This window comes from Bos javanicus, chromosome 5, assembly GCF_032452875.1.
Source record: "Bos javanicus breed banteng chromosome 5, ARS-OSU_banteng_1.0, whole genome shotgun sequence".
NCBI classification, from domain to species: Eukaryota; Metazoa; Chordata; class Mammalia; order Artiodactyla; family Bovidae; genus Bos; species Bos javanicus.
The window spans coordinates 25,367,356-25,381,916 of record NC_083872.1 but is presented as its reverse complement, the minus strand read 5'-3'; the positions used below and the strand labels follow the sequence as shown (position 1 = coordinate 25,381,916).

Below are 14,561 nucleotides of genomic sequence, written 5' to 3'. Positions count from 1 at the left end.
AAGCTCTGAGTGATCAAGCCTGATCCCTGATCCCAAAGCTAAGTCTTCTTTGGAGATCACAAATCTGACATTGTTCACCATAAGCTATTAGTGGGAACCAGCCCAGCTGTTAGGATCTAATTAAAGGTGACACCTTTTCAACCAGGCCTCTTATTGAAGGTAATGCCATGAAGTTGAATGAGGAGAAAAGATCCAAAACAGAACCAGTAAATACTCTATAGATTTCAGATGTAAGAGTTAGGCCCAAATGAGCTCTCTAACTGTGGTTACTTGTGTATAAAACTGTCTAGAAGCTAACAAACTGAAAATCTACCACATTTCAGGGAACTATACTGCCATTCTAAAGGAGATCAGCCCTGGGTGTTCTTTGGAAGGACTGATGCTAAAGCTGAAACTCCAGTACTTTGGCCACCTCATGCGAAGAGTTGACTCATTGGAAAAGACTCTGATGCTGGGAGGGATTGGGGGCAGGAGAATGGGATGACAGAGGATGAGATGGCTGGATGGCATCACTGACTCGATGGACGTGAGCTTGAGTGAACTCCGGGAGTTGGTGATGGACATGGAGGCCTGGCGTGCTGCGGTTCATGGGGTCGAAAAGAGTAGGACACGACTGAGCAACTGAACTGAATTGAACTGATACTGCTAGGGAAACCAAAATCCTGCAAAACCTCATATTTATTCAACCTCTACAGCAACTCTTAAACCCATATCAGGAATCAGGCTGTGAAAGGTATGCAGCCTGCAAGTAAAGCATACTTTAATACCCATTTCCTATGAAGCTAAGGAGTGCTAAGAGATAAGGAATAAGTTCTCAGAAGGCAAAACCAAAGGCTGTGGATGACAGTGGATAAGAGTTAATCCTAGAGAACGGAACAAGGGCTACAAAGTAGGTTAACCAAGAAAGTCTTCTTGCAGGACGATTTTACAAGAAGCAGACGGCACACTCAAAAGGGATAACTGAAAAGAGTAATGAAATGACCATTATTTACATAGCCCTAAGAAGGGCTGGCTCAGAGAGTAAAGCATCTGCCTGCAATGCAGGAGACCTGGGTTCGATCCCTGGGTCAGGAAAATCCCCTGGAGAAGGAAATGGCAACCCAATCCAGTCCTCTTGCCTTGAAAATCCCATGGACAGAGAAGCCTGGTAGACTACAGTCCATGGGATCACAAAGAGTCGGACATGACTGAGCGACTTCACTTTCACTTTCACTTTTCAAGAAGGGCTGAGGCAGCCAAGAGGGGATAGTAAAGCATCCACGGTGTGGCAACAGCAGTAAGTTATTAATTTCCTTGGGCCTAAAGGTCAAAGGAAAGCAGCAGGGTCACACTGAAGCCCTGTAAGAGATGAAGTTAAAGAAGTCCCCCAAAAGACTTGTGGCTTTAAGTACAGGAACACAATCACTACCAAATGGCAGCCCTGCTAGAAGGGAACTAGAAATATAGTATCTCTCCAGTGTTCTGTCTTCTATCCTCTTGCTATATCTGAATGTTTGTGTTCTCCCCAAATTCAAATGTTGAAACCTATCTCCAATGTAGCAGTATTTGGAGGTGAGGCTTTGAGAGGTGCTTAAGTCATGTGGTTAGAGCACTCAAGAATAGAATTAGTGCCCTTATAAAAGAGATCCCAGAGAGTTCCCTCACCCCTTCTGCTGCCCACAGGGGAAAAGACAGTCATTTATGAACCAAGGAAGTGGGTTCTCATTAGAACTCAACCACACTGGTACCCTAATCTTGGATTTCCCAGCCTCTAGAACTGTGAGAAGTAAATTTTTGTTGTTTATAAGCTACCCAATCTGAGTGTTACAGCAGCCTGAATTAACTAAATTGGCTGAGCCTAAATGGAATTAGCTATATAGAATTCTCACCAGCTGAATGGAGAAAAGTCATCACTACCACCATCAATCCCTTACCCATACACTTAGGTGTTAAGTTGGGGTTTAAGAACAAATCACTAAGGAAATTACAAAATTATGAGACAAACTATATTTCAAAACTCATGAAATACAGCCAGTACAGCACCCAGGGACATTTATAACCTTACAAATTATTTTTTAGTACTCAAGTCTTTAACTCAAGAAACACACAATACCAGTAATTCTGAAAACCAACATGAATTTTTTTTCAGGAAAAATTTAATAGTAGCTAAAGTTTGAAAGTGAAAGTCACTCAGTTGCGTCTGACTCTTTGTGACCCCATGGACTACACAGTCCATGGAATTCTCCAGACCAAAATACTGGAGTGGGTAGCCTTTCCCTTCTCCAGGGGATGTTCACAACACCAGGGATTGAACCCAGGTCTCCTGCATTGCAGGAGGATTCTTTACCAGCTGAGCCACAAGGGAAGCCCAGGAATACTGGAATGGGTAACCCATCCCTTCTCCAGAGGATCTTCCCAACCCAGGAATCGAACTGGGGTCTCCTGCATTGCAGGCTGATTCTTTACCATCTGAGCTATCAGGGAAGCTAACGTTTACAGAATGCTTATAATGTGCCAGGTACTCATCTAAGTACTTCACTTACATTGAGTCATTTAATGACTCATAACTGCTCTATGAGATTGATACTGTTGCTGCTGCTGCTAAGTCGCTTCAGTCGTGTCCGACTCTGTGTGACCCCACAGACGGTGGCCCACCAGGCTCCCCCATCCCTGGGATTCTCCAGGCAAGAACACTGGAGTGGGTTGCCATTTCCTTCTCCAAGGCATGAAAGTGAAAAGTGAAAGTGAAGTTGCTCAGTCGTGTCCGACTCTTAGCGACCCCATGGACTGCAGCCTACTAGGCTCCTCCATCCATGGGATTTTCCAGGCAAGAGTACTGGAGTGGGGTGCCATTGCCTTCTCCGATTGATACTGTTACTTCTACTTAATATCGAGAAAACAGACACAAAGAGGAGTAAACTGCTCAAAGTCACACTAATTAATATATCTTGGAGATAAGATTTCCTAGGTCATCCAACTCAAGATTCTACTCCTTTGACAACTGTATTATACTCCCTTTCAGAATAAAAAAAGACTATCAAAGTATCCCCTGAAACAGAAAACTAGAACTGAGCATTAACCATAAAAGAAAAGGAACCACTAGACTACGTCTGTTCTGTGCACCCTCAGCAAAGGTCTAGACAGTTTAAGGGTCAATTTAGCTATGGCCTCGAGGAACAGATCCTTCCTGAAAGGTAGCAAAATATGTTACTCCAAAATTATGTCACTGGGGCATACTGGTTATCTTGAGCTGTACGCACTTGAAAAACAGCAAATGAGAAATGCTTTCTCTGAACTCTCCCCTTAGTTCAGATCTAAAGACACATCTTTCAAAAGAAACTCAATTGTCATATATCTCCTACTTGGGAGTTTCATCAACCAGGAAGATTGACTCATCACAGGAAAGGAGGATACACCCAGACAAACTTTGTCATATCTCCCATCTGCTCTTCTAAGGACCCATTTATCTTTGCAAAGTAAATATTTACTCTCCCCTAAGAGGTATACATGGGGCTTCCCAGGTGGCACAAGTGGTAAAGAACCCACCTGCCAATGCAGGAGACATAGAGACACGGGTTCGATCCTTGGGTTGGGAAGATCCCCTGGAAGAGGGCGTGGTACCCCACTCCAGTATTCTTGCCTGGAGAGTCACATGGATAGAGGAGCCTGGTGGGCTACAGTACTTGGGGTCGCAAAGAGTCAGACATGACTGAAGAGACTTAGCACACTTACACAAGAGGCCTACATCGTTTCCCTGGTCCCACATAGATGGTACATAAGCCTGAATCATCTAAGACATCTTGGAGTGTTACAACCTTCCCCTGACAAAGATTCTTTCCTTAACCCAACTTTAGTCAGGCTCCTGAAAATTCTTCTACACACTTCTTTGCAAAGTCTGGTTTTAACAAAACCCTGCTATGTCAGTTTAGCAAGGGTCTCTCATCCTCCACAACAGATCACCCTCAATCTTCCTCATGGGTTCCTCATCTTCTACCATCCCTCCAGGTGAAATCAAGCCCCACAGGGTCAGAAGCTGGTGACTAATAGAAATTCTTGAGCTTGTCTTAAAGAACAGATAAAGGAACAGCTTGTTAAAACCCCTCTGCTTATAGATTGCCTTCACTGGTGAGCTTGCTTTAGTTTTTTTCCCTCTCTTTAATTGCATGCACCCCAAGCTTCATAGAGCCTAGGTAATATACCACAAGATTCCTTAACCACCCCACAGAAAATACCTCTGATATATGGCTTGCTATAGTACTGGAGGCAGGGGCTTAAGCTGATTTTTAGGAACTTAAGAGTCAGCTTTTGTTCAGTCAGAGCTGGCTAAGACTGGTTGAGATCAAGGGCCGTAAGACTGGACCCACGCAGGTGTTGGATGAACGTCCCTTTGACGTCAGAGGGCCAAAACCTCCACCTCCAGAATCATGCTAAGTGCTTCCATCTTTCAACATGCACCCTTGGAAGAAGCATGTAACCTAGATAAGACTGCAAAGAACACTGACTACCTCACTTTTCCTGTACCTCCAATCACCCTTCCTTGCAACTAAGACCACCCTGCTTCTTTATTCCATAAATACCCCACCTTAGGGAGGGTGGATTTTCTGCTTGTTTTCCCTTGGCTGCTTTGTGAGTAAACTCTCTTCTACAGCAAACTTCAGTTTCTCAGCATTTGGCTTGCAGTAACAAAGGAAAAGACCACCCTGGCTTGTATTCAGCAAGAATCCTAGTATATTGGTTTAGCCAAAACCCCTCTAAATCCAAGATTTCCTCTTAGTAATTAAATTTCCACTTATTCATGTATTTGCAATAGAATCCAGTTCTATACTGAGGTCTCTTTCCTCTATTGCAGTAGTCCTGAATAAAATATGTTTTTACTGCTTTAACTATCATCTAGTTCCATTTTTTTGTTTTTGTTTTTTTAAAAACACTATCTCCCATGTATATATGTGGGTATGCATGTTGTTAGGAACAAGACACACGCCCCAAATGGAGTCACTTATGCTAAGATCCACTTTCCAAACCAAGACTTACATTTTTGGCCTCTTCCAGAAATGTAACCAAAGAGGACCCTATGGGGCCTTCTTGGGACAGAGCTCCTCTCCCAATATTCTCTGCTGTAGCTCGTATCAGAAATAGCAAGTATATCCTGCATATTTCCAACTACCACCAAATGGAAGAAATTAACTACCTGATGATCATGAGCCTGTAGCCCCCAAACCTATTGGTACCTAAGACCTGATAATGTTAATGGCCCTCATTAACCATTAATGAGGGGTTATTACCTCAACATCAATCAATCAGAGAATTCTGAGTGACCAGATCACACATCTTGGGATGCTCCTCCCCCAATCTGGCCTTTAAAGATGCTTTGTGAAACCCTTCCAGGAGTTAGGATTTTGGGGGCACGAGTCACCTGTTCTCCTTGCATGACCCTGCAATAAATCTTTCTCTGCTCCAGACTTCAGTGTTTTGGTGTTTGGACTAGTAAGTCCAAGTTGGGCACAGGAACTTGTTTGTTCAGTAACAGAAATACAATCTTAAGCCAGTCAATCAGCATCAGTGAGGTAATCTGCCTGACAGACCCCTGCCACTCCCTAAAAGAATGTGACCTTGATACAACCAATCTCCTCTTTACTAGCCTAACTTCCTTGACCCACTTCCTCTGCCTATAAAAGTCTCTCTCTCTCTCTTTTTTTTTTAACAGATTCAGGAACTCCTTTCTGTCTGCTAGATGGGATGCTGCCCAATACATAAATTGGTGAACAAAGTCTATAAGATCTTTTAAATTTACTCTAGATGAATTTCGTTTCATAACAATGTTAACATTTTTTTTTTTCCTCTAGTTAATCTATCTGTTATTACAGGAATCTCAGCCAAGAACTCAAAGGGTAGAGGAAAAATTATTTCTCTTCCCCTGTTGTCCCAGTTTGTAAATCTGTCCTAGAGCACAAAGTGATGGGAAGTTGCTTCACTCATTTAGAAGGCAAGCAATAAAAATGCTCGTGGATTGGAAGATTCAATAATGTAAAGATGTCAGTTCTCCCCAAATTAATCCAGAGATTCAAAGCAATTTCAATCAATCTTTGCAGTTTCCTTTTTCTAAAGTGAAAATGACAAGCTGACTCTAAAATTCATTCAGAAAGACAAAGGGCTAAGAATAGACAAAGCAATCTTGAAGGAAAATAAAACTGATGGGTATTATTCTATCAGATACTAAGAACTATTATAAAAGTTATAGTAATTACAATAATGTGGTATAGGCACAAGAACGATCAAATTAGTGGAAAAGGGAACATCCAAAAACAAAGCCACACACACAAGGTATCCTGATTTATGACAAGGGCAACATTGAAGTTCATCAAAGAAACAATGGTCTGTTCAGAAAATGCCAGGTTAAATAGACATCCATGTGGGGAAAAAATATGTTGACCTTTACTTGATACCACACAAAAATCAGTTCCATATGGATGGCAGATCTAGAAGCACAAGGTTAAAATAAAGCTCTGTGACCTTAGAGCAGGCAAATATTTCTTTAAAGGCACTAACCATAAAAGAAAAAGATTTACTTCGATTATAATAAAATTAAGAGCTTCTGTTCATTGAAAGACACTATTAAGAGAGTTCCACAGACCTGAGACAGTTGAGGTACATATATCCACCAAAAGACTTACATTCAGTATATGTAGAGAAATCCTTCAAATTGGTATCAAGAGATAACCCAAAATAAAAATACGCAACAAATTTGAATTGGCTTCACAAAGTGAATATACAACTGGTCCTTAAACATAAAAAAAAACCCTCTCCCTTTCCTTATCAGGGAAATGCAAATTAAAGCCAAGAGGAGATACCAGTATACACATTAGAATGGTAAAAAGACGGAAATTAACAAGTGTCAGTGAGGGGAGCAACTGGACCTCTTCTACACTGCTGGTTAAGAGTACAAATTGGCACCACCACGTTGGAATAATGTTCGGCAATATCCACACAAGGTGAACGCATGTATTTCCTATGACTCAGTGATTCCTCTTCTAAGCATATACCCAACAGAAATATGTTCAGTAAGATATATATACTGAAATGTTCACATTAGCACTATTCATAATAGTTTCAAACTAGAAATCACCCAAAGACCATTAATAGTAGAGTAGATTAAAAACTGGTTATACGTTCACATGCAATACTATGGAGAAATAAAAAGTCCTTACATGACCATATGGATGAATATAACAGACAAAATCAGAAAGCAAAGTCAGACAAAAAAGAGCATATACAAATGGAACTTGCACAGTGTGTACACTATAAAAAACATCAAAAGGGATCTAAATTAATGATTATAAGTCTGAAGAGTGGTTATTTTGGGGGTGGAGAGAAGTGGCTGGAAGAGAGTAAGAGGGAGCTTCTGGTGTGCTGGTGATGTTCAGTTTCTTAACACAGGTCCTGGCTGCATGGGTGTATTCAACATGTGAAAACTGATCAGTCTGCACATTTACGATTTGTGCACTTATGAACATTATGCTGCAATAAAAATTAATGTATATGACAAAAAGCAAATAAACTAAACAACAAAAAACATTTCTAGGGACTTCCCACAAAGTCCAGTGGTTAAGATCCTGTGCTTCCACTGCAGGGTTTGATCCCTGGTCAGGGAACTAAGATCCCACAAGGCCCCCTGGTTCTGCCACAAAATAAATAAATAAATTTGTACAAGTAAAATAGGTTTAAGTGACTTATGAAAAATGTATGCAAATCAGTTAAGAATCTAACATCCAACAGGAAAATGGGGGAAAAAATACAAAAAGAAATGCTCAAGAAAGAAATAAAAATGTTTCTAGTAAATTCAAAAAATGTAAATTAGAACAACAGAATGCTCGATTCCCTATCAAATTAGCGAAGACTAAAGGAAATTAATAAGGTTGCTGCTGAGGATTTGGTGAAAATAATACTCTTATTCCTAACAGAAACTTGAAATAGTATAACCTTTCCGCGTAAAAGTCTTGAAAAATGTATCTTTTGACCCACGAGTTTCCTTTCTAGAAATTATTCTAAGGGAAAATCAGAGATGCAATTAAAAATGGACTTATGCCAGTGTTGACTATAAGGGCATTTTGAAACAATGTAACTATCCAAGAATGGGAAAATGATTATGATACATATACATATTGGATATTATGTTGTTTTTCAAAGAGTAATGACAAGAAAACACTCAGTGAAAAATACATATACAATTCTATGTGGTATACTTTTTTGTTAAAAAAAAAATCAAACATACATTTGCATAGAAAAAGTTGGCAAGAATACATACTATAATGTTAACAGTGGCCATCTGTGGGTGAAAGGATAACGAGTGATTTAATTTTGTGGCTTGTTTTCTACAATGAAATGCTGTAGAAATGAGCACGCATTATTATTATTCAGATATCTAACCACATAACAGGGTTAAAAAAAAAAAAAAAATCCACCCAGTCCCTTTTCTCTAGCAATCTAAGTAACATAGATTTCTGTCTCTCTTTCATGTCCCACATGCAATCTTGTAACTTGTTTCCTCAATTTTACCTTAGCAGTATCTGTCCAAGCCATTATTCAATTCGGTCTTCTCTCATATCTGAAACTCAGGCACTTGTATTCCCTACTGACCTCCTCAAATCAAGACACTTCCTTTTGGTAAAAGAGCCCTATCTTTCACTACTTCTCCATTCTAGCCCCATCAGACCGCTTCACATAGTGACAGTTCACACTCAAGTCCTGGAAAAATCTGCACCAGATACCTTCACACCTCCCAAGCTTGGCATACTTTGTTCTCGTTCTTCAGAATGCATTTTCTCCCTTCCACCTCTCTAAACAGACTTACAGTTCAAGACCCACCTCCAATATCCACTTACTGGGTGTAGCGTCTCCGAGTACAGACGGCAGTTTCCAAACCAATCCTCCAATGACAGTTTGCATATATTTCAACATATACCATTCTGCACTATTTATTGTCTAGCTTCTTTTTGTAAAGAATGAGCTGTTTCTTTTCTTAAATTTCTTAAAAGCAAGTTGGATGAATGGACTTTGGTAAAGCATTCATACACATGCCTTATACAGAGGTGTGGGTTTGCGCCTGTGTCTGATAGATAAACGGCAACAGAAACACTAGAATTTTTTTTTTTTCATTCAAGATGGCAGAGAACGTCTTAAAATAGTCCCCACACAAAAGCACTCTCACCAAAGCCTCGAAACAGAAGAAACAGCTACACCTAGAGCAACAGCAAAGGACAAAAGAATTAGACGCTGAGACGCCCCGGCCCTAATCACCCACAGGAGGTCCCACACACAGATCTTAAACCACGTTAGAAAACCAGCACCTGCTGCCTCCACTCGAAGAGCCACGCCTCGACAGTGAACGGTGACCTCGGGCACTTCTTGATATTGACCCCAAAAAATCAAGGACGAAAAAGGGGGAGGCTAAATCGTATGGGCGAGTATCCAAAATCCACGACTGGGCCCCGCCCCAACCAGGAGCAGTTACCCCACCCCCACACCCAGCCAAGGCGTATCCATCACCCGGGAAGGAACAAGCTGGGCTCGCGTTCACCGGCCAGGCTGGGAATTCTGGGAGGACCCAAGGCAGAGACTGGGCGAGGCAAGGGCGCCTCGGGCTACACCTGTCAGGCAGCGGCCAACAGTAGGCCCGGAAATCGACGAGATTCGGTGACCAAGACCGGCAGGAGCGTCACCCGATCCGTCGCTCCCTCGATCGGCCTCTCGCCTTCTCCCTCGTCCTTCTCAAACAAAGGCAACTCACACGCACCGCCATTTTCCCCTTACCTCAAAAACCACCTCTTCGTCAAAATCCGGTGTCATCCTTCTCCGCCATGCCACCCGCCTCAGCACGATGGGAAATGAAGGCGGGAGAACAGGCTGCACCCAAGCGTCTGCCTCTGCCAGTCCTTGTGTGCAGAAAACTACAATTCCCATCATGCCTTGTAGCTCACGCCCCTTTTTAAAGCCCGCTCATTGGAGTCGAGCTTGAGCATGTGGGCGGGAGGGCCGGGAACGGGGTAAAACTTGGGCCCTCTGATTGGAGGAGGTTGGGGCTTTTGTCCGCCTTTTACGGCCGCGACTAGCAGAGGGCGCCTGGAGCTCTGATTTTTTTTTTTTTTTTGGAGCTGGAGAAGGCCTCGCACTGGCGAAGCCGCGGTGAGCACTGCTCGTGCGCGCGCGTGTACGTCCGCCGGGAGCTCCGCTGCTCGGTGCTCGTGCCCGCCTGCCCGTCGCCGGCGCTCGCGCCGGGGAGCGCCGCCGGGTCCTTAGAGCCGGCAGGCAGCTCCTTTTGTGCGGCGCTGGCGCCGCGGTCCCTCCGGACGGAATGTGGGCTCTGTGGGAGTTTTTCTCTTCTTCCCAAATTCTTGAAACAATGGACTGTAAGGGGCGCGGGGATTAAGGGGGGCGAGCTGGGAAGCGACCTGCACTGGGGAATCATGACTTCTGCTGCAGGTAAGTGACGGCGCTCGAGCTGCCGCTGGAAAGTTTGTAGCGAGCGCTGCAGGTTTGGGGCTCGGAGCTGCTTTCTCCCCCGGGATAGGTTAGTAGTGTTCCCTCTGCCTTTCTCCGGGACTGCGGCAAGTGCGGAGCAGACGGTGTTTGCTGCCGGATTTTCTCGTCCCTTCGTGCCTAAGAGGGGCTCTTTGGAAATCATGTGTCTCTTGGGACCTCCCTTTAAAGGAAGACCTTGTTGGGGTCTCTTAGCTCCAGGAGAAACGGGAAATGTAAAGAGGGCATTTATTTTTCTTTCCTAAAATTTGAGCGACTTTGCCTTTGCGTATGAAAATAGTTTAGATTCCCATGTTAAGAAATCAGTTATTCTAGGAAAGGGCAGCGTTCCCGGAGTGTTGAACTTAGCCACTAGGCTGTGTGGCTTTAACCTCGGTGAGGACTGGAAACCCTGACCCTTAGTGAAGAGATTTAGACATTGTTACTGCTGTCCTGGTGGGTTTCCCCCTGTTATCTAAGAATCAGAGGAGTAGAACTGCCTGCCGATGCCAAGGTTTTTGTTCATCTCCACCGGGTTTTTTTGTGCACTTTTTTTCCCTGTGTCTACCTGGTTAGTGTACACAAAGGCTTATTTTCTGTCTACCTTCCTTGGTCCTTTCCCTTCATCCATATGGCAAAGCCAGTTGTATTACCTTTGTGTGCACTCTGAAGAATTTTATGGACAACGTTCAGAAGGAACAGTTCCTATTTTCCGAAATAATTACTGAAGTGGTATTATATTCACTTATAAGAACATAGGTTAACTTTTAAGTTAGAACTTAATAATGTATTCAGTATTAAGTTTTTTTAATTTTTGTTTTTTTTTTTTAAATAACAATTTCGCCCACATTGAAAGCAATAAACCTTCATTATACATTTAATAGTAAAACAGTGTAAGACTTCAAAGTTACTTCTAGAATCAGCAGTTAAGTATCAGATTAAATTTTCTTAGCTTTTCTTGGCATTTGTTTTAAATTTCTGTAACTTGAAACTGTCAAACAGCACCCTGAATGTTCTGATTTGTGTTCTTTCTGAAGACTAGATATGCTAGAGGTTGTACTGCTAGGTGTAATCTGATTACAAACTAAGGAGCTGAGAAGTTAGCCAATAGGAGTAAGAAAGCAAGGAAAGCAGTGTTCCGGTAGTAGTATTTCTGAAGAAGATGTTGTGGATCTTCCCTTTTGATGTTATATGTGTGTGTAGAGGATGTCATCATATACTGAGAATTACGTTGTTTATAAACTCTTCTTTCCTTACCAAAGGAAGGCTTTCCACTTACTTGAGGTGAAGTATTTTCATCCTAAATTTCTGTGCCTCAGTGTAATGAACAAGCCAAATTTAATTTAAATTTAGATTTAAAATTATTGGAGATTTTAAAATCCTTCCAGCCTGTTTTAACTCTTCCTTCCTTTGTCAAACGCATTTAAAATTCGTACTTTGGATGTGTCAACTTTCAGTTCCAGTCCCAACAGTTTATAAATGAACAGATACAAAAGCATTTAATTGATATTTAAATATGTAAACCTGATCTAGGTCTCAGTTTGGAATTGTATTATTTCATTTGAATGACCCTCAAATATTTCAGGCTATTTTTATATTTATCAACTTTACAATTAAAGAAATCCAGACATTTTTGTGGTGTTTAAAAGAGGGACACTTCCTGTGTTTAGCTGAGTTAGTTGGTTTTTAGCATAGCTGGCTGAGAAGCATTGATGACTTTTTTGTTTGCCCATCTGTTAAGATTTATTATAACTTTTTCTCATGTCTAAATGGGGAATATAGAAAAGAACTGCCCATCTTCTAACAAAAGTATGTGTTCATCATTCTTACAAGCTGTTTATGATGCTCTTTGGAACAAAATTTAAATGCATTAAAACTTTAGGAACATTATTGGCAACTGGGGGAGATGTTTGTTTACACTGAACCTAATCTGTGGTATTGTTTGGGCTGGTTGGCTTAATTTAAGGACATAAGAAAAATGTAGAATATCTAAATTATATGTATTCTAAAGAAGAGCTTGCTTTGTTTTTCTGCATCTGTAAAAGAGTAGGCCCACATAGAGATTTTAGAATTTTTAAAATCAGTGTCTGAGAAAAAGAGAGCTAATTATAGGAATGTATTTTATACCTTTATGAACACATACAGGTCTCAGTGTACGTGCGCTGTGCTTTGCTTTTTGGCTGGTCTAGTAGCTCAAAGTGTTGCACGTGGGCTGCAGCCATCTGTGTGTAATAGATGACGAGTGTGTTTGTAATTGTTAGAATAGTGGTACTAGTGCTTTACACTCTTACCTTATTTTTCCCTGGAGCCAAACAGCTGTGTAAATAAAAGATTTGCTGCTATGCTCTAAAAAGTTTCAAGTCTGACTGTTGATACAGTATTAACATCCAAAGGTGCTGGATTTATTGCAAGTTTGACATTGGAGCAGACCGTCTCATAATGGCTTGTTATTTTTTGATTTGTGTTTCTTTCAAAATAGAGCCAAATAAATAATGAAAATAATGATGAATTTCAAATATTTCTGTGCTACTGACTTAGTTGAACACTTATTCCTACTAATAATTAAGAACTTAGTAATCCTATTGAAGTTGATTCCTACAAACATATTATTATTCTATGTTTAAATGGTATGGATTTTTTTTTTTTTTTTTTTTTAAGAAATATCTTGTTACTGAGACATAGTAAAGACTATGTGTGTGTGGCAACTCTGTCTGTTCCCAGGCCTAGTGTTTAGCACTGGGGATACAGCAGAGAGACAAAGTGTCTGCCCTCCTGGAGCTTGTCTCCTTGTGGTGAAGACAGAGGGAGGTACACCGAAGAAAAATCACACAGGGCAAAGGGCTCCGGAATCTAAGGGTTCTCCTGAAGCAGGTATCTCAGACGTATCACCTCAAAGTCATTTAGACTTTAGAGTAATCTGTTCAAATCCCCCATTTACAAGTAAGGAAACTGAGGCAACCAGTTCTGCATAAAAACACACGGTTAGGTTAGTCAGCTCTCCCAGTTACATTATTGGTTTCCTCCAAAACAGCGTTAACTAGGCCAAAGTTCACAGTTCTTTAATTCATCGAGTATGTGTTGAGCAAGTTAGGTACAGAATGCTGTGCTGTATTTGTTGGTAATCAACCATAGTTCATGTAGTTAATTGAGTTTCTGAAACAGGAAGAGATTTATGATTCTTGGAAGCAGACCCTGTACAAAACATATTTAAAGAAAAGAGTAAAGTTAATACCAAACATTAAAAAAAAAAAGATTGAACTGAAATAGCAAAAATTGATTGAGTGAATGACCCTGAAATTTCTGAACAGGCTCTAAGATTCAGTAAAAGATTAATGAGATCAGAGGTGTTTTGTTTTGTTTTTTTGGGTTTTTAGCTGTGGTAAGATAACCTAACATAAATTTAGCATCTATACTAAGTATACAAAGCAGCAGTGGTAAGTGCATTCATACTGCTGTGCAGCCAGTCTCCAGAACTCTTTCCACATTGCAAAACTTTTTTTTTTTTATTCCTTCAAAATGCCCAGAGGTAGGATGTTTTCAGAATGGTTACAGAAATGAAATCAGTGTGACAGTCTGCCAGTTTTCCTTATCTTGAATAAGATGGGAGGTTAGGAAGAAGCCTAGGGCAGTCATACTTTCTCTTAAGACTTTACTTAATAGGTCAAGGGTTTAATTTAATAGACCATGACACAAAGCTTTATCATTAGGGTTTGAATGGTTTTAAAATATTTTCTACCTAAAAAAGAACAAGCAAAATAATAACGTGCTTATTGAACATTTAACTGAAATTGCATGGCTTTGGGAATTTGTATTAAGGCATTTGGGAACTACCTCATATCTTTTTTTATTATAACATTATACTGAAGAATTAAATGAGAAGGCATCTGTTATCAGGTGACCTTAGTTGAAGAGGTTTGAGAAATTCTTCCTTGGTTGGTAAAAAGGAAGTAGAGCACCCTACTTTTTTTTTTCTCCTTACTTGTGTCCCTGTAATACCTTCCCGAATTGGAGTGTTGTGACTAATTTCCTTTGTTGAAAAGAAACTCACCACCAACTGAAGAATCAAAGCC

At 40.9% G+C, this 14,561-nt stretch overlaps 2 protein-coding genes across 8 annotated transcripts in view; one reads left to right on the top strand and one right to left on the bottom strand.

Moving 5' to 3' along the window:
- VEZT (vezatin, adherens junctions transmembrane protein) overlaps nt 1-9,951 on the bottom strand; it is a 79,697-nt gene extending 69,746 nt beyond the window's left edge. For all 5 annotated transcript variants that reach the window (XM_061415777.1, XM_061415774.1, XM_061415778.1 and 2 more), the window contains exon 1: nt 9,787-9,951. In XM_061415777.1, coding sequence (XP_061271761.1) covers nt 9,787-9,939 — 153 coding nt within the window. In that variant the 5' untranslated portion in view covers nt 9,940-9,951. The remainder of the gene's footprint in view (nt 1-9,786) is intronic.
- A 96-nt stretch (nt 9,952-10,047) lies between these two features.
- Nucleotides 10,048-14,561, top strand: part of FGD6 (FYVE, RhoGEF and PH domain containing 6) — a 107,680-nt gene continuing 103,166 nt past the window's right edge. For 2 of the 3 annotated variants that reach the window (XM_061415769.1, XM_061415768.1), the window contains exon 1: nt 10,050-10,455. In XM_061415769.1, the coding sequence (XP_061271753.1) occupies nt 10,440-10,455 (16 nt within the window). In that variant the 5' untranslated portion in view covers nt 10,050-10,439. Of the gene's footprint in view, nt 10,456-14,561 lie in introns of all 3 variants that reach the window. The other variant, XM_061415770.1, reaches the window with a different exon arrangement.